Genomic DNA, 18,619 nt, shown 5'->3' on the forward strand with positions numbered 1-18,619 from the left:
TGCTTTGTGTTTTCCATCTCACCGTGGTTGGCTCTGCTATGGGCCAGGTGGACTATAAGGCAGATGAGTGGCTGATGAAGAACATGGACCCTCTGAACGATAACGTGGCCACTCTCCTACACCAGTCATCAGACAGATTTGTTGCAGAGCTTTGGAAGGATGGTAAGAATTTGCTTACATTTATAATTAAGCTTGGCTGGATTTTTATAATTAAGGCTTATTTATGATTGTGTGTGTGTGTGTGTGTTTTACTTTAAAACTCCTTTTTTCCCTAGAGCAGGGCTGCCATTATATCGGAATTTACCCACTTTAAGAATATTTGGATAATAAGACATCTGCCTTCTTGGTCAGATGCTGTGGAGAATGTGGAAACATTATAGGCCCAGAGCCATAGAGAACCACACATATGCCTCAGGCCTCCCTGGTCCCAGTTTGGTTGCAGTCCAAGGCTATGGAGACACAAAACCAGAGAGGCCCCATACGTTTTCTCTGTGTTGTATACAGGTCAGCTGAGCTGTGTCTTCCACCAGTGCCAGCCCTCTACACACATCCATACAAAGTGGCTGGTGAATGAATTGAGATAACTGCATATAGATCAGTTATTTTTATTTCCATAAATCCTCATAGTTCTTTTGATCACAGGAAGCTCAGGTGAAGATTTTGTTGATTTTCTCATAGACTAGCAGGCTTTACTAGTACCAGAGAAACAAAACATCTGTGTGTCTGTATGCATAGAGGGAACCGTATCTTCCATAGCTTAGCTCTCACCGCTGTGCTATGCCGTTTCATCCTGGTTGTTTCCCACCTCTTCCCTTGGCCTTGGGCTCTGAGGACCTCAGTCCTGGATCTGCCCCTGCCGAGGCCTGTTCAGTAGCCAGGCTTTCTTCTGCTTCTCATAGCAGAAGACCTGTGAGCTAGCTGTTTTCTTGGGTAGAGAGAAGGGAACATAGAACCAAAAAGAAGGGGTTAGAGCTACTGGGGCAGACAGGACAGAGAGAAGGAGGAGCACAGAAGAAGGGAGTGGGGAGCCCGACCCCACTCCAAATAGGTGATGGATTCCTACCCTGTTGGTGGGAACTGTTAGACTGGAATATGAGATACCGGAGCTGGAGTGGAGACAAGACCGGGAGCTCTGGTTGTCACAGGGCCCACAGTGCTAGAGGGCAGCACTGGCAGGTTGGACGTGTACACGGAAATGGCCACAAGACAGAAAGCCGAGGTGCTGCCAGGCCTAGGCACCAGTGGTGCAGGAGGAGTCAGCTTAGGCCTGACTGTACTGGGCACGATGTAGGTTAGGTACAGTGAGCTCACCACAGGAGAGGGAGGGAGGGATGCAGACAGTTACTGAGCGTCACAGATATCTGTGGGGATGCCGTGTGCATGGTGTGGAAGGAGCATGTGGTATGTACGATAGAGGAAGGGACATTTTCGTGGGGCGCTAAAGTGAACTGTCCAGTGGGAGGCAGTTTTCCTTGTCCGTCAAAGGTAATTATTGATCACATAATGAAAGCTAACATTTACTGATCACTTACTTAGTGCCAGCAGTTTTCAGCATTAAGTTTTTAACATTCATGTCCTGATCACTCCTGAAACACTTAGGGGTGAGTAGGCTTCCATGAAATAGCTCATTAGGGATGGGTAGCGTTTTTAGAAATGAGATTGGCATAGGGAAGCAGGGGTGGAGCAAGGAGAATGAATGACCGCAGTGTAGAGGGGAGAGGTCAGGCAGGGCTCAGAACAGGTGTTCCTTTTAAGCTTTGGAGCAGGGCTGGGTAAAAGGGAGTAAGCAGGGAACAGGGCCAGTGGCAGGTGAGACCAGACCATGGAGAACTCTGACTGCCAGTCTCAAGTGGGTTTGACTTTAAGGAATAAATAGCCTCATTAGGTTTGTAAGCCAAGGTGGTGACACAGTGTGGGTGTGAAGAAGTGAAACAGGAAATCGTTTGTGGGATGGTTTGGGCTGGAAGGGCCTGGAAGCGGGAGTTAGTGTGAGGTGAGTGCAGGTGAAGTGGCGGGCTGGGAAGGAGTGCCCAGGAAGAAAGGAACAGGGCGACCAGCGCCTTTACTATTGAAGTCAAAATGGATTTTCTCTTCATTTTGATGAGAAGAGAAGCAGGTATTAGGAGATTAATGACCAGATAATAAGAGAAACCAGGTCCTGGGCTTACATACTAGTTCTGTCATTGTGAACTACTTTTGACTCTTATTTTTAAATTTCTTAATCAAAAATTGTATTGTGGGAAAAACCTGTTGAGCACCTGACCCACTCGTACATACCACACATCTAACCACGTGCTTAGCATGCAATAATCTGTGAGGTAAATTTGAGAGCAATGAAAGACATGTCCCTGCCCTCCAGGAGCTCGTGATCTAGTCGGAAACTCAGGATGTACACGGAGGTGATAATAGGACTGAGGGAGCCCCTGTCTGGGCTCCCAGTTTCCTTCCTGGGCTTCCTCCTTCCATTCTCCCCTTTTATCCCACATCTTGCCACCCACAGATATGGGAGAGCCTTTGGCAACAGTGGGTCAGAAGTTTCAGGAATGTAAGACTTGGCAGGCAAGCATGAAGGGGAGGCTGACATGTCCGTGTCCCAGATGATGTGTCTTCAGCAGAGCCATGTCTGGAGAGTTCTTCCATGCTTTTTTGTGCTTTCCATATCTCCAGAAAAGTTTCTAGTACAGAAGCATTGAGAGGACATGCTGGCCACCTCTGTGGGGCCCCTTCGGTCCTGGCTGGAGCCTCTCTGTCTGTGCCTGGGCCCCAGCTTGGGCCCCACTGACTGCAGCGTTTGCTCATCCTTTTTATAGCCTTGCCTTTCCAAAGACCAGCTCTTGGCAGCCTGTATGGCCACTTTTGTCAAAGTAGGCTGAGAGAAATCATATCTACCCCAAGTGTGATTTGGCTCTGCTGGCATCTGCTCTGGATGCCCATGCATTTGCTCCCCTGGTAATGCTGCTATTGGCAGGAAGGTCTTCAGCCATCAGCTTAGGTGGACAGTTAATCAGTTTAATCTGAGTGAGAAGATCTCAGAGGTCACTCACTACAGGAGACAGGGAGCCAGTCTTTGGTGGAAGCAAACAGAGCAGCATGTCCATCCAGTTTCAGGACTGTGTGCTTCATACATAGCAGCCGGCACAGGAGTTTGAAGAGGGTCCTAAGGGGAGAATTCCAGTGGTCACTCTGGAGATAGACATGTCCTGAGATACAGGGAGCTTTTTCCCTAGGAGAAGAAAATAGTCCTGGAAAAACCATGTGATTATTTTGCTTTTTATAGTCACATAAATGCAAAAGCAGAAAATGACGCATTGACCGTGAATATATGAAGATAAGATGTCTGAATATAGTTTGCCTGTGAAGGTGCAAAACCTTAAAAACATTTGAGTCAAAGTAGACTTTGTGTTAGGGTTTTACAGTTTTCTCCAAAACAGGAGAAATAAGAATTTTTGGTGGCAGCCCTGCCCTAGAGATTCATGGTGCCCTCCTTTTTGCTAAAAGATGTTGAGATCTCTCTGCACAGAACTTCTTGGCACTTTGGGGGTTTATATACCAAAAAGAAATATAGATTGCATTTTCATGTAAATGTGTCTCCTAGGATGTTTTCATGAGTAATGGTATGATCAAGAAATAGCATCTAACTTATAATTTGAAGTTATTTTAACATTTTGCTACAGTAACAGAACTTGAATTTTGTTTTCCTCAATGGTAGTTACTTATCTGTAAAAATTTGTGTTCGAAGTAAATTGTTTCCAAAATCTATATTGGAAATAAAATTACACAGCAGTGTGAATCTTTGACAGTAATAGCCACCAGTACATACATTTCACAGAGTGCTCTAACTTACTGCAGCCTTGTCCTAATTTGCTGATTGTAAGGTAATTTTACAAAAGACGACTCAAGTAGGACCTCAGTACTCTAAAATGTCATCCTGCATTTACACAGGGTAATCATTTAACATAGATATGATACAGTGCTCACACCTGGAACTGGGATTCAACTTTATTTTATAGAGAACTTTGTCCAGATATGCAAATTCTATAAACAGGAATGTTTGCATGGGATCTACCCTGGACTAGCTACTGTTGTAGCCTGATTTCAAAGTTTACTTGTGATGTCAAATGTCTTTCACACTAACTAAAGTGTTTGTGTATTTGCTCTTCTGTCCTCCTGTTTTTGCTGTTTCTCTGCTTTAGAGATTCAGAATATTCAGAGAGCTTCTTTCTATGACAGTGTTTCTGGTCTTCATGAGCCACCAGGTGAATGTATAAAGCCTGTAGGTCTTCCAAAACAGAAGGGTTTTAAGCCCACAGGAAGAACTTGTGGGGGGTGCTGGCAGGGTGGCCGGGGAGGGCAGGGTAGCCTGGGGGATGGGGATGGTTTCTGGGTTTCTGTTTTCATTTTGCTCATAGACCTGCATGGACCTTTCATTTCATGCTCACTTTGATTATACTTTAAGGCAACTGTTTGAGTGCATAAACAATTCAATTGCTACTGCCTCCACATCGCTTCTTACTTTATGCATAGTCCTCACAGCACTGCATATTAAAAGGTATGTCACTACATTTTCCAATAGTGCCATTTTGATACACAGTCCTCTAAGGGAATTGCTAGGAAATTGATCTGCTAAATAATGTCTCCTTGTCTTTGAGTTACCTTTAAATTTTCAACTCTGAGGAATTCCAAAGAGGACATTTTTCTTTTTTTAAGTCATTAACATTTTGTGAACAAGTAATTTACATATTTATCTCACATGTGTTGGTCTCATCACGTACCTTGTGTTTGGAATTTATGTGCATATCTAGTTACTTGGCTTTCTCTTTTCAAGTGGAGATAGTTAAACTATCTACAAGGCTTGATGTGTGCAAGTTGAGACTAAGAATGGATTGTAGCAAGAATTTGAGTCTAAAATTGAACTCCAAATGTTTTGGCCTTGCAGTCCAAAGCCTGTTTTAAAATACAGTCTAACCATGGCTAGAGGCCCTGCAAAAGCCCAATATAAAATGAAGATCACCCAGCCTTCCAAATGTGTAGAGACATTGTCAAAGACTGAAATTCACAATAAAGTCAAATAAATCTCATGAAATTTCCTTTATGGCTTTTGGAACATGGTAATGCTGAGATCTAAATCCACCTCAAAAGTGTGTTCCTAAAATGTTAAAGGAACATGCCCATTTTAATCCAAGTCAAGATGCCTGCCGTCAGTTACAGTTCACAGACTGTGGAAGAAGCAGATTGCAGGCATTGGCTGGGGTGGCAGTGGGTTATGCCAAATATTTTTCCATGAGCTGGAATGGATATTCCACAGAAAAACTCCAAAGGAAGAACGCTTCAAACTCAGTCATCTTTGGCCTTGGGAGCAGCGATAACGTTTAGGAAATGGGGAGAGAAAGGGCTTAGGAGGAAGGCTTAATAAGTTTATGGTCCGCGTGAGACTTCATCCAAAGTAGAGTGCCCTCTTTATGTGAATGCCCCTTCACTCCTCCAAATTTCTGAACTAAAGTTCCATACTATGAGCTCTTTGAGAGCAGGGACCGTGCCTGGTTTTGCTGCCTGTCATTTCCTCAGCACCTGGCACAGAGCAGACACCCCGGGAGGAACTCGTTGAGTGCGGGAATTGATGGTGGGTGGGTGGGTAGTCCACGCCGTTTTCAGATGCTGCAGCTTTGCCTAGACTCCCACAGTGGCCATTTCCTTTCCTACAGCACAGATGCTCTTTCCTGTGGGACCAGGGTCTTCAGGGTGTAAGGACCAGGCCTCTCTTAGATGACATTCTGGAAGGAAGGAAGCCTTTTCACCTCACTGTATCCTCACCTCAGCACTGAAAACACTCCTGGTTCTGTCTCTCTCAGTGGGATGTCCTTCGGTTGAGTTACTCATCTGACTCAAGTATCAGGGGTCTCGATCCCTACTTCTCTTTAGAGGGCCCTTCACCCACTATGGCTGTGTGTCTTTGAAGTTGTATACAGTATCTCTACAGCAGAATGTATTTCTCCTCAACGTGTGATTGTGGATTCAAACCTGGGGAGGGGTAACAGGTTTTAAATGAAAATTGAGGCTTTAGCATTTTCAGTGATTTCTCAGAGGAGTTTCTAGGGATCCAAATGGTGATTGTGATTGCCTTTGATATGCTAACATGTAATGAGCATAACAAGAAAGCCAATATGGACCCTATGCTTCTAGGTACATTCATGATGTTAGGAAAACAGCATTATGAAGAACATACAGGCTTTTGAGGATAAAAAGGAAAGACTGGGGTAAAAAGAGGTTTCCAAAAGCCTCAAAGGGCAAGTGCAAAAGAGAAAGGAACAGAATCCTAGAGACAGATAAGGAGGTCATTCATGTTTCTGCTATAAACCAAAGGACTGCTTTCTTCCAAATAAATTTCGAAAGTCTGAGATAAACTGTAATTGAGGATGCAGGCAGTGAACCAGCAGAAAGGGACGGTAAACCTCAAAGTTATAGGCAGGGTTTGTAGACTAAAAAGGTCTGTGAGAATAGGGGCCCTCCATGGCTTTAGATCCAAACTGTGTTAGAGGAACAGTCATGTCTAATCTGCCCGAATGCCACTTTATGCCTGCAGCTTCCTTTGTAGCATAGTACCATCTGGGTTCTCTGACCTCCATGAGTGCTGGGTGGGTGGAAGGGACCAACCAGAGAACATGTGAGAAATACATGAAGCAAACTTTAATTGTTGGTAGAGAAGCCCCCAGCCCTGTTCAGTCTTTCACAGATGCAGCACTTGAAACATGGTAGCAGCAATTAACTTGGGCCTGAGCATCAGCAAGGAGAGGTTGGTTACAATGCAGGAGGTTATCCCTGTTGTCACAAGCTCTTTGGGGTGACCCTCATCTCACATCCACTGAATACTTTCCTGCCTTCTTGTCATAATGTAGAGAACAAGCTTTTTCCTTAGTCATGCTTAAATATAGAGATGACCATGTTCTGACTTCAAAAACTGTGAGCCAGTCTGGTTTTTTTGGTCCAGTAGTCATTAAAGGAAGTTCCACTTAGAATCAATCAGGTGCTGTGACTAATTGAGTGGTACTCATTTAATCTCGTAGGCTACTTCCACTGGTCGTAGTCTCTGTTTTTAGTGCCATTTTAGAACATACAGTTTCCATCTGAGGGTGTATGTGCTTACTTAAATGGTCATCATTTTCGGTGGATGAAGGTTTTTGTGGTTGTGGCAGTATATTCTACTCCATCTTTTATCTTGAATCTTAACAAGAGTTGGGAGCTCCAGGAGGAGCCACTTTTGGGTTCTGCAACTTGAATTCCTGAGGTCAAGTGGGGACAGTGACAGTTCTCAGGGTTATCATGAGTGTCACATGAGGCAACGTGAGCCTGCACCTGGCATTGGGGAAGAGCCCATGCACAGCATGGCTGACACTGCACTGGCCATGGCAGTCTCCACAGCCACTTAAGAAAAACAGAAAATCAATAAATGTTTCTTTCCTTGGCTATTATTTAATGCAAGTCCACTTTTATTCACAGTGCCCCAAGGCCAAGCTGATGGGCAGTCATGCTATGCTGCTCAGTGTCAGCATGAATTAAGTGCATGGGACCTGCCAAGTGCGACGGAAGTTCTGTGGGGATGAACAGGGCTTACTGTTCGCCCTGACAGCTCTGGCTTCTGCAGGGATGGGAAGATACAAATGAGAGGGGTAAAGGAGACAAACTCAGGTGCAGCTTAGCCCTACTCCTTGGGAGAAGGAAGATTGCTTTTCAATCACATGCTTCTTGTCAACCTCTGGACTTAGTGGAATTTTTCTAAGAATTCCCAAATACTCTAGAACAATTAACAGACTGGTTCTACTACCCAGTCATACAGCCGCTGCTGATTGGCTATGACTGTGGTAAGATATTGTGGAGATATACTATTGAATGTTCATGTTGTTTCTGGAGATTCACAGCAGTTAAATATTTGTTTCCAAATCTGTTAGTAACATTTTAGTGTATGTTAGGGCAGAATTGTCTTAATTTTTTTTATAATGAGTATTGAGAACCTGCCACATGCTTACAACATTGCCAGGAAGGCCTTTTGTTAGGAGTATTTGATGTCATTCCTACTCATCACCAACTGTCTATTAAAATTAACATTAAAATGAGTTTCTCCCCACGTTTTTTGATTTCTAGCTATATTAACTAGAGCGAGTTTCTGAAGAACCTGCTTAAAAACTTCAAGTTAAATTTAGTAGCGCTAGACTAGACGAGGGATTAAAGATGGCGGCATGAGAGGTGAGACAAAGGTCTCCCCCTAAAACCGCATATAATATGAAAATATATCCTGAAAGAGCAACAGGAAAGAAGGCTGCGCCAGACTGCATACACCTGGACTTCACGGAACAGGGTAACATACCAAAGCCGTGACCCAGTGGGACCCAAGCCCTTCCCCCACCCCTTCTCCCCTGTGGGAGGAAGAGAAATGGAGCAGGGAGGGAGTGGAGGCCTGGGACTGCTGAATACCTAGCTCCGGAGATCTGCTCTGAGAGCACAAACCTACATTTCATGGTGCTTGCCTAATACTCTCATGAATAGGGGGTTGGAAAGCTAAGACAGGCAGAATTCCTGGAGAGACTGAGATTCCAGCCACTTGTGGAAAACAGGGATCCATATCTGGCTACTCTGGGACAAAAGAAAGGCGGGCACTCTGAGAGACTTCCTAACAGCACAAGGGCTGCTAAAGGGGCAAGGATTGTACAGAGCTTACTGCTCAGGAGAAAGGAGAGGTAGACAAAATTGTCCAGGTGCACTCTGCCCAGCAGGTTGGGAACTTTAACAATCTTCAGATGCTCCAGCTCCATGGCTGGCTATGCAATTCCAAGGACCCCCACTGTGATACGCAGCCTGCTGTGCCTTTCTCCTGGCCAGCCCGCACCTGACTCACAAACCAGCAAACCCTGCCCTGGAGTCAGACCAGCCAGAGGGAAGCCCCACCTACAGCAGCTACAAACACAAAGCATAGAGGCTTATACCTTTGTGCTCAGCCATCTGTTCTGGCAGTGGAGACAGGAATAGCAGCCGGGAAGCAGGAAACAGCTCTTTGCTCCCCACAAGCACCACCCCTCCCCTATAATCCCCAACATTGCTCCAGGGGCAGAGCACCTCCAGAGAGTAGAGTTCCTGGGCACTAGAGGGCGCCATATACAAATATGAAACGCCAAAGGAACCTGGTTCAAAGCAAAATCATACATACACCATACAAAGAGTCAAATGAAACTGATCTCATGAATCTTCCTGAAAGAGATTTAAAAATTTAAATCATAAACATGCTCATGGAGGTGGAGAAAAATATTCAAGAACTCAGGAACGAATTCCAGTAAGAGATCCAGTTATTACGGAACAGAGTATCAGAAATGAAACATACAATGGAAGGTTTTAAAAGCAGATTAGATACGGTGTAGGAGACAATAAATGAAATAGAAATTAGAGAAGAGGAATAAAAGAAGGTGAGGCACAGATAGAAAAAAGGATCTCTAAGAATGAAAGAATATTGAGAGAACTGTATGACTGATCCAAATGTAACAATATTCGTATTATAGGGGTACCTGAAGAAGAAGAGAGAGAAAAAGGGATAGAAAGTGTCTTTGAGGAGGTAATTGATGAAAACTTCCCCAGTTTGGGGAAGGAGATAGTCTCTCAGGCCATGGAAGTGCACAGATTTTCCAACACAAGGGACGCAAGGAAGACAACACCGAGACATATACTAATTAAAATGGCAAAGATCAAGGATGAAGACAGACTATTAAAAGCAGCCAGAGAGAGAAATAAGATCGCATACAAAGGATAGCCCATCAGGCTATCATCAGAAACCTTACAGGCCAGAAGGGAAGTGCCATGATATATTTAATGCAATGAAGCAGAAGGGCCTCAAACAAAGAATACTTTATCCAGCAAGATTATCTTTTAAATTTGAAGGAGGGATAAAACAATTTCCAGATGAGCAAAAGCTGAGAGAATTTACCTCCCACAAACCATCTCTACAGTGTATTTTGGAGGGACTGCTGTAGATGGAAGTATTCGTAAGGTTTAATAGCTGTCACCAGAGATAATAAAACCACAGTAAAGAAAGTAGAACAGTTAATTACTAAGCAAATGCAAAATTAAATAAACTACCCCCAATGTCAGTCAAAGGATAGATAGTATAGAATATGATACCTAATATATAAAGAATGGAGGAGGAAGAAAAAGGAGAAAAAAGAACCTTTAGATTGTGTTTGTAATAGCATATATTTTCTTTTAATTTTGGTATCATTAATCTACGATTACATGAAGGACATTATGTTTACTAGGCTCCCCCCTTCACCAAGGCCCCCCCACATACCCCTTCACAGTCACTGTCCATCAGCATAGTAAGATGCTGTAAAATCACTACTTGTCTTCTCTGTGTTGCACAGCCCTCCCCATGCCCCCCTCACATATACATGCTAATCGTAACGCCCCCTTTCTTTTTCCCCGCCCTAATCCCTCCCTTCCCACCCATCCTCCCCAGTCCCTTTCCCTTTGTTAACTGTTAGTCCATTCTTGGGTTCTGTGATTCTGTTGCTGTTTTGTTCCTTCAGTTTTCCTTTGTTCTTATACTCCACAGATGAGTGAAATCATTTGGAACTTGTCTTTCTCCACCTGGCTTATTTCACTGAGCATAATACCCTCTAGCTCCATCCATGTTGTTGCAAATGGTAGGATCTGTTTTCTTATGGCTGAGTAATATTCCATTGTGTATATGTACCACCTCTTCTTTACCCATTCATCTACTGATGGACATTTAGGTTGCTTCCATATCTTGGCTATTGTAAATAGTGCAGCGATAAACATAGGGGTGCATCTGTCTTTTTCAAACTGGAGTGCTGCATTCTTAGGGTAAATTCCTAGGAGTGGAATTCCTGGGTCAAATGGTAAGTCTATTTTGAACATTTTGAGGAACCTCCATACTGCTTTCCACAATGGTTGAACTAATTTACATTCCCACCAGCAGTGTAGGAGGGTTCCCCTTTCTCCACAACCTCACCAGCATTTGTTGTTGTTTGTCTTTTGGATGGTAGCCATCCTTACTGGTGTGAGGTGATATCTCATTGTAGTTTGAATTTGCATTTCTCTGATGATTAGCGATGTGGAGCATCTTTTCATGTGTCTGTTGGCCATCTGAATTTCTTCTTTAGAGAACTGTCTATTCAGCTCCTCTGCCCATTTTTTAATTGGATTATTTGCTTTTTGTTTGTTGAGATGCGTGAGCTCTTTATATATTTTGGATGTCAGCCCTTTATTGGATCTGTCATTTATGAATGTATTCTCGCATACTGTAGGATACCTTTTTGTTCTATTGATGGTGTCCTTTGCTGTAGAGAAGCTTTTCAGCTTCATACAGTCCCGGTTGTTCATTTTTGCTTTTGTTTCCCTTGCCCAGGGAGATATGTTCAAGAAGAGGTCACTTATGTTTATGTCTAAGAGTTTTATGCCTATGTTTTTTTCTAAGAGTTTTATGGTTTCATGACTTATATTCAAGTCTTTGATCCATTTTGAATTTACTTTTGTGTATGGGGTTAGACAGTGATCCAGTTTCATTCTCTTACATGTAGCTGTCCAGTTTTGCCAGCACCATCTGTTGAAGAGACTGTCATTTTCCCATTTTATGTCCATAGCTCCTTTATAGAATATTAATTGACTATATATGTTTGGGTTAATGTTTGGAGTCTCTGTTCTATTCCGTTGGTCTGTGGCTCTGTTCTTGTGCCAGTACCAAATCGTCTTGATTACTGTGGCTTTGTAGTAGAGCTTGAAGTTGGGGAGTGAGATCCCCCCCACTTTATTCTTCCTTCTCATGATTGCTTTAGCTATTCAGGGTCTTTGGTGTTTCCATATGAATTTTTGAACTATTTGTTCCAGTTCATTGAAGAATACTGTTGGTAATTTGATAGGGATTGCATCAAATCTGTATATTGTTTTGGGCAGGATGGCCATTTTGACAATATTAATTCTTCCTAGCCAGGAGCATGGGATGAGTTTCCATTTGTTAGTGACCTCTTTAATTTCTCTTAAGAGTGTCTTATAGTTTTCAGGGTATAGGTCTTTCACTTCCTTGGTTAGGTTTATTCCTAGGTATTTTATTCTTTTTGATGCTATTGTGAATGGAATTGTTTTCCTGATTCCTCTTTCTATTAGTTCATTGTTAGTATATAGGAAAGCCACAGATTTCTGTGTGTTAATTTTATATCTTGCAACTTTGCTGAATTCCGATATCAGTTCTAGTAGTTTTGGAGTGGAGTCTTTAGGATTTTTTATGTACAATATCATGTCATCTACAAATAGTGACAGTTTAACTTCTTCTTTGCCAATCTGGATTCCTTGTATTTCTTTGTTTTGTCTAATTGCTGTGGCTAGGACCTCCAGTACTATGTTGAATAACAGTGGGGAGAGTGGGCATCCCTGTCTTGTTTCCAATCTCAGAGGAAAAGCTTTCAGCTTCTCGCTGTTCAGTATGATGTTGGCTGTGGGTTTATCATATATGGCCTTTATTATGTTAAGGTACTTACCCTCTATGCCCATTTTGTTGAGAGTTTTTATCACGAATGGATGTTGAACTTTGTTGAATACTTTTTCAGCATCTATGGAGATGATCATGTGGTTTTTGTCCTTCTTTTTGTTGATGTGGTGGATGATGTTGATGGATTTTCGAATGTTATACCATCCTTGCATCCCTGGGATGAATCCCACTTGGTCATGGTGTATGATCCTTTTGATGTATTTTTGAATTCGGTTTGCTAATATTTTGTTGAGTATTTTTGCATCTATGTTCATCAGGGATATTGGTCTGTAGTTTTCTTTTTTGGTGGGGTGTCTGCCTGGTTTTGGTATTAGGGTGATGTTGGCTTCATAGAATGAGTTTGGGAGTATTCCCTCCTCTTCTATTTTTTGGAAAACTTTAAGGATAATGGGTATATGTCTTCTCTGTATGCCTGATAAAATTCCAAGGTGAATCCATCTGGCCCGGGGGTTTTGTTCTTGGGTAGTTTTTTGATTACCACTTCAATTTCGTTGCTGGTAATTAGTCTGTTTAGATTTTCTGTTTCTTTCTGGGTCAGTCTTGGAAGGTTGTATTTTTCTAGGAAGTTGTCCATTTCTACTAGGTTTTCCAACTTGTTAGCATATAGGTTTTCATAGTATTCTCTAATAGTTCTTTGTATTTCTGTGGGGTCCATCATGATTTTTCCTTTCTCGTTTCTGATTCTGTTGATGTGTGTTGATTCTCTTTTTCTCTTAATAAGTCTGACTAGAGGCTTATCTATTTTGCTTATTCTCTCGAAGAACCAGCTCTTGGTTTCATTGATTTTTGCTATTGTTTTATTCTTCTCAATTTTATTTATTTCTTCTCTGATCTTTATTATGTCCCTCCTTCTGCTGACCTTAGGCCTCATTTGTTCTTCTTTTTCCAATTCCAATAATTGTGACATTAGACTATTCATTTGGGATTGTTCTTCCTTCTTTAAATATTCCTGGATTGCTATATACTTTCCTCTTAAGACTGCTTTTGCTACATCCCACAGTAGTTGGGGCTTTGTGGTGTTGTCATTTGTTTCCATTTATTGCTGGATCTCCATTTTAATTTGTTCGTTGATCCATTGATTATTTAGGAGCATGTTGTTAAGCCTCCATGTGTTTGTGAGCCTTTTTGCTTTCTTTGTACAATTTATTTCTAGTTTTATAGCTTTGTGGTCTGAAAAGTTGGTTGGTAGGATTTCAATCTTTTGGAATTTACTGAGGCTCTTTTTGTGGCCTAGTATGTGGTCTATTTTGGAGAATGTTCCATGTGCACTTGAGAAGAATGTGTATGCTGTTGCTTTTGGATGTAGAGTTCTATAGATGTCTACTAGGTCCATCTGTTCTAGTGTGTTGTTCAGTGCCTCTGTGTCCTTACTTATTTTCTGTCTGATGGATCTGTCCTTTGGAGTGAATGGTGTGTTGAAGTCTCCCAAAATGAATGCATTGCATTCTATTTCCTCCTTTAATTCTGTTAGTATTTGTTTCACATGTATTGGTGCTCCTGTATTGGGTGCATATATATTTATAATGGTTATATCTTCTTGTTGGACTGAGCCCTTTATCATTATGTAATGTCCTTCTTTATTTCTTGTTACTTTCTTTGTTTTGAAGTCTATTTTGTCTGATACTAGTATTGCAACACCTGCTTTTTTCTCCCTGTTGTTTGCATGAAGTATCTTTTTCCATCCCTTGACTTTTAATCTGTGCATGTCTTTGGGTTTGAGGTGAGTCTCTTATAAGCAGCATATAGATGGGTCTTGCTTTTTTATTCATTCTATTACTCTGTGTCTTTTGATTGGTGCATTCAGTCCATTTACATTTAGGGTGATTATTGAAAGATATGTACTTATTGCCTTTGCAGGCTTTAAGTTTGTGGTTACCAAAGGTTCAAGGTTAGCTTGTTTACTATCTTACTGTCTAACTTACCTCACTTATTAAGCTATTATAAACACTGTCTGATGATTCGTTATTTCTCTCCCTTCTTATTCCTCCTCCTCCATTCTTCATATGTTGGGTGTTTTGTTCTGTGCTCTTTCTGGAGTGCTCCCTTCTAGAGCAGTCCCTCTAAGATACCCTGTAGAGGTGGTTTGTCGGAGGAAATTCCCTCAACTTTTGCTTGTCTTGGAATTGTTTAATCCCTCCTTCATATTTAAATGATAATCATGCTGGATACAGTATTCTTGGTTCAAGGCCCTTCTGTTTCATTGCATTAAATGTATCATGCCATTCTCTTCTGGCCTGTAGGGTTTCTGATGAGAAGTCTGATGATAGCCTGATGGGTTTTCTTCTGTAGGTGGCCTTTTTTTCTCTCTGGCTGCCTTTAATACTCTATCCTTGTCTTTGATCTTTGTCATTTTAATTATTATGTGTCTTGGTGTTGCCCTCCTTGGGTCTCTTGTCATGGGAGTTCTGTGTGCTTCTGTGGTCTGAGAGGCCATTTCCTCTCCCAGTTTGTGGAAGTTTTCAGCAATTATTTCTTCAAAGACACTTTCTGTCCCTTTTTCTCTCTCTTCATCTTCTGGTACTCCTCTGATGCGAATATTGTTCCATTTCGATTGGTCATACAGTTCTCCTAATATTCTTTCATTCCTGGAGATCCTTTTATCTCTCTCTGTGTCATCTTCTCTGCATTCCTGTTCTCTGATTTCTAGTCCATTAATGGTCTCTTGCATCTCATCCATTCTGCTTTGAAGTCCCTCCAGAGATTGTTTTATTTCTGTGTTCTCTCTCCTTAGCTCTTGCATATTTCTCTGCAAGTCCATCAACATGGTTATGACTTTTGTTTTGAATTCTTTTTCAGGAAGATTGGTTAAATCTATCTCCCCAGATTCCTTCTCAGGGGAGGATGTGGAAGATGTTAGTGTTAGTCTGCTCTGGATCAAATTTTTTTGACTTTTCATGTTGATAGATGCAGTGGTATGCTGTTGACTCGTCTGTCAGCTAGAAGAACCAAGACCCTTTCCACTTGCTCCTGGCCTTTCTGTACTGGGACAATGGCGACCCCTAGAGGCTTGTGTTGGGCAGTTGCGCGTAGACTGGGTCTCTGTTTCTTGCCCGGCCGCTATGGAGGAAGCTCCCTTGCTGTGGGCATCACCAGCCTCATGCTGCTGCTCTGCTATGGCGGGGCACCAGAGGGGGAATGGACTGGGGGTGTTTCTCACTGTGAGGGGTCTCAGAGCTGCTGCCCAGGGGTTTAGGGCACCCGGCGTTCCCCAGGATTCCCAGCTGCTGAGCTAAGTGTCCCAGGACGCTTCGGTCCAGCTGTGGGGTCCCTGTCCTTTTAAGATGTTCAAAAAGCACTCACTTTTCTTTGTCCCGGGTGTGCTGGCTGCGGGGACGTGCTCACAGGTCTTACTGTCCTGTTTCCCTAGTTTCCAGCACCCCATGCACTGTGTGTCTGCGCTCTGGTGCGGATGGCTAGGGCTGGGTGTTTAGCAGTCCTGGGCTCTCCCTCCCCGCTCTGACTCCTCTCCTCCCACCAGGAGCTGGGGTGAGGGACGCTTGGGTTCCACCAGGCCAGGGCTTGTATCTTACCCCCTTCAGCAGGCGTTGGATTCTTGCCGGTGTGGATGTAGTCTGGATGTTGTCCTGTATCTTCTGGTCTCTCTTTTAGGGATAGTTGTATTGTATTTTCAAAAATATATATGTTTTCGGGAGGAGATTCCCACTGTCCTACTCATGCCACCATCTTGGCTCCACCCCCTGTAATAGCATTTACGTGAGTTAAGTTAAACTCTTAGATAGTAAGGAAGTTACCCTTGAACCTTTGGAAACCACGAATCTAAAGCCTGCAATGGCAATAAGTACATACCTATTGATAATCACCCTAAATGTAAATGATCTGAATGTGGCAATCGAAAGACGTAGAGTCACTATAATAGACTCCAAAACAAAGAAGGTCACAAGAGACAAAGAAGGACATACATATTGATAAAGTGGTCGATCCCACAAGAAGATAAAACCATTGTAAATGTCTATGCATCCAACACAGGAGCACCTACATTTGTGAAACAAATACTAACAGAATTAAAAGGGGAAATAGAATGCAATGCATTCATTCTAGGAGACTTCAACACTCCACTCACTCCAAAGGACCAATCAACCAGACAGAAAATAAGTAAAGAGACAGAGTCACTGAACAACACGTTAGAACAGGTGGACCTCACAGACATCTACAGAACTCTGCACCCAAAAGCAGCAGAATACACATTCTTCTCAAGTGTACATGGAACATTTTCAAGAATAGATCATATCCTAGGCCACAAAAAGACCCTCGGTAAATTCAAAAAGGTTGAAATTGTCCCAACCAGTTTCTCAGATCACAAAGGTATGAAACTAGAAATAAATTATGCAAAGAAAATGAAAAAGCCCACAAACACATGGAGGCTTCACAACATGCTCCTAAATAACCAATGGATCAATGACCAAATAAAAACAAAGATCGAGCAATACATGGAGACAAATGACAACAATAATTCAACACCGCAAAATCTGTGGGATGCAGCGAAGGCCATGCTAAGAGGAAAGTATATTGCAATACAGGCCTACCTCAGGAAAGACGAACAATCCCATATGAGCAGTCTAAACTCACAATTAACGAAACTAGAAAAAGAAGAACAAATGAGGCCCAAAGTCAGTAGAAGGAGGCACATAATAAAGATGAGCAGAAATAAATAAAATTGAGAAGAATAAAACAATAGAAAGAATCAATGAAAGCAAGAGCTGGTTCTTCAAGAAAATAAACAAAATAGATAAAAACCCCCCCTAGCCACACTTATCAAGAAAAAAAGAGAGCCTACACACATAAACAAAATCAGAAATGAGAAGGGAAAAGACATTACAGACACCACAGAAATACAAAGAATTATTAGAGAATACTATGAAAAATTATATGCTTACAAACTGGATAACCTAGAAGAAATGGACAACTTTCTAGAAAAATAGAACCTTCCAAGGCTGACCCACAAAGAAACAGAAAATCTGAACAGACCAATTACCAGCAACAAAATTGAATTGGTAATCAAAAAACTACCTAAGAATAAAACCCCTGGACCAAATGGCTTCACCACTGAATTTCATCAAACATTAAGTGAAGACCTAATACCCATCCTCCTCAAAGTTTTCCAAAAAGTAGAAGAAGAGGGAATACTTCCAAACTCATTCTATGAGGCCAGCATCACTGTAATACCAAAACCAGGCAAACACACCACAAAAAAAGAAAATTACAGACCAATATCCCTGATGAACATAGATGCAAAAATACTCAACAGAATATTAGCAAACCAAATTCAGAAATATATCAAAAAAATCATCCACGAAGATCAAGTAGGATTAATTCCAAGGATGCAAGGATGGTACAATGTCAGAAAGTCCATCAACATCATCCACTACATCAACAAAAAGAATAAAAACCACATAATCTTCTCCATAGATGCCAAAAAAGCATTTAACAAAATTCAACATCCATTCATGATAAAAACTCTCAACAGAATGGGTATAAAGGGCAAGTACCTCAACATAATAAAGGGTATGTATGACAAACCCACAACCAACATCCTACTTAACAGCAAGAAGCTGAAAGGTTTTCCTTTAAGATCGGGAACAAGACAGGATGCCCACTCTTTCCACTTTCATTCAGCATAGTTCTGGAGGTCCTCACCACAGCAATTAGATAACATAAATAAAGGGCATCCAGATTGGTAAAGAGGAAGTTAAACTGTCACTGTTTGTAGATGACATGATATTATACATAAAAAACCCTAAAGAATCCACTCCAAAACTACTAGATCTAATGTCTGAATTCAGCAAAGTTGCAGGATACAAATTAATGCACAGAAATGTGTTGCATTCATACACTAATGATGAACTAGCAGAAAGAGAAATCAGATAAACAATTCCATTCACAACTGCATCAAAAAGAATAAAATACCTAGGAATAAACCTAACCAAGGAAGTGAGAGACCTGTACTCTGAAAACTACAAAACACTCGTGAGAGAAATTAAAGAAGATACCAATAAATGGAAACACATCCCGTGCTCATGGATAGGAAGAATTAATGTTGTTAAATTGTCCATCCTGCGT

The 18,619-nt window shown here is 41.9% G+C and overlaps 1 protein-coding gene across 8 annotated transcripts in view; it reads left to right on the forward strand.

Moving 5' to 3' along the window:
• MYH10 (myosin heavy chain 10) overlaps window positions 1-18,619 on the forward strand; it is a 159,642-nt gene that overhangs the window by 95,542 nt on the left and 45,481 nt on the right. For 6 of the 8 annotated variants that reach the window (XM_057500888.1, XM_036896173.2, XM_036896172.2 and 3 more), the window contains 2 exons: window positions 48-162; window positions 4,194-4,256. In XM_057500888.1, coding sequence (XP_057356871.1) covers window positions 48-162; window positions 4,194-4,256 — 178 coding nt within the window. The remainder of the gene's footprint in view (window positions 1-47; window positions 163-4,193; window positions 4,257-18,619) is intronic. The other 2 variants (XM_036896170.2, XM_036896171.2) reach the window with 1 other exon arrangement.

Source organism: Manis pentadactyla, chromosome 4, assembly GCF_030020395.1.
Source record: "Manis pentadactyla isolate mManPen7 chromosome 4, mManPen7.hap1, whole genome shotgun sequence".
NCBI classification, from domain to species: domain Eukaryota; kingdom Metazoa; phylum Chordata; class Mammalia; order Pholidota; family Manidae; genus Manis; species Manis pentadactyla.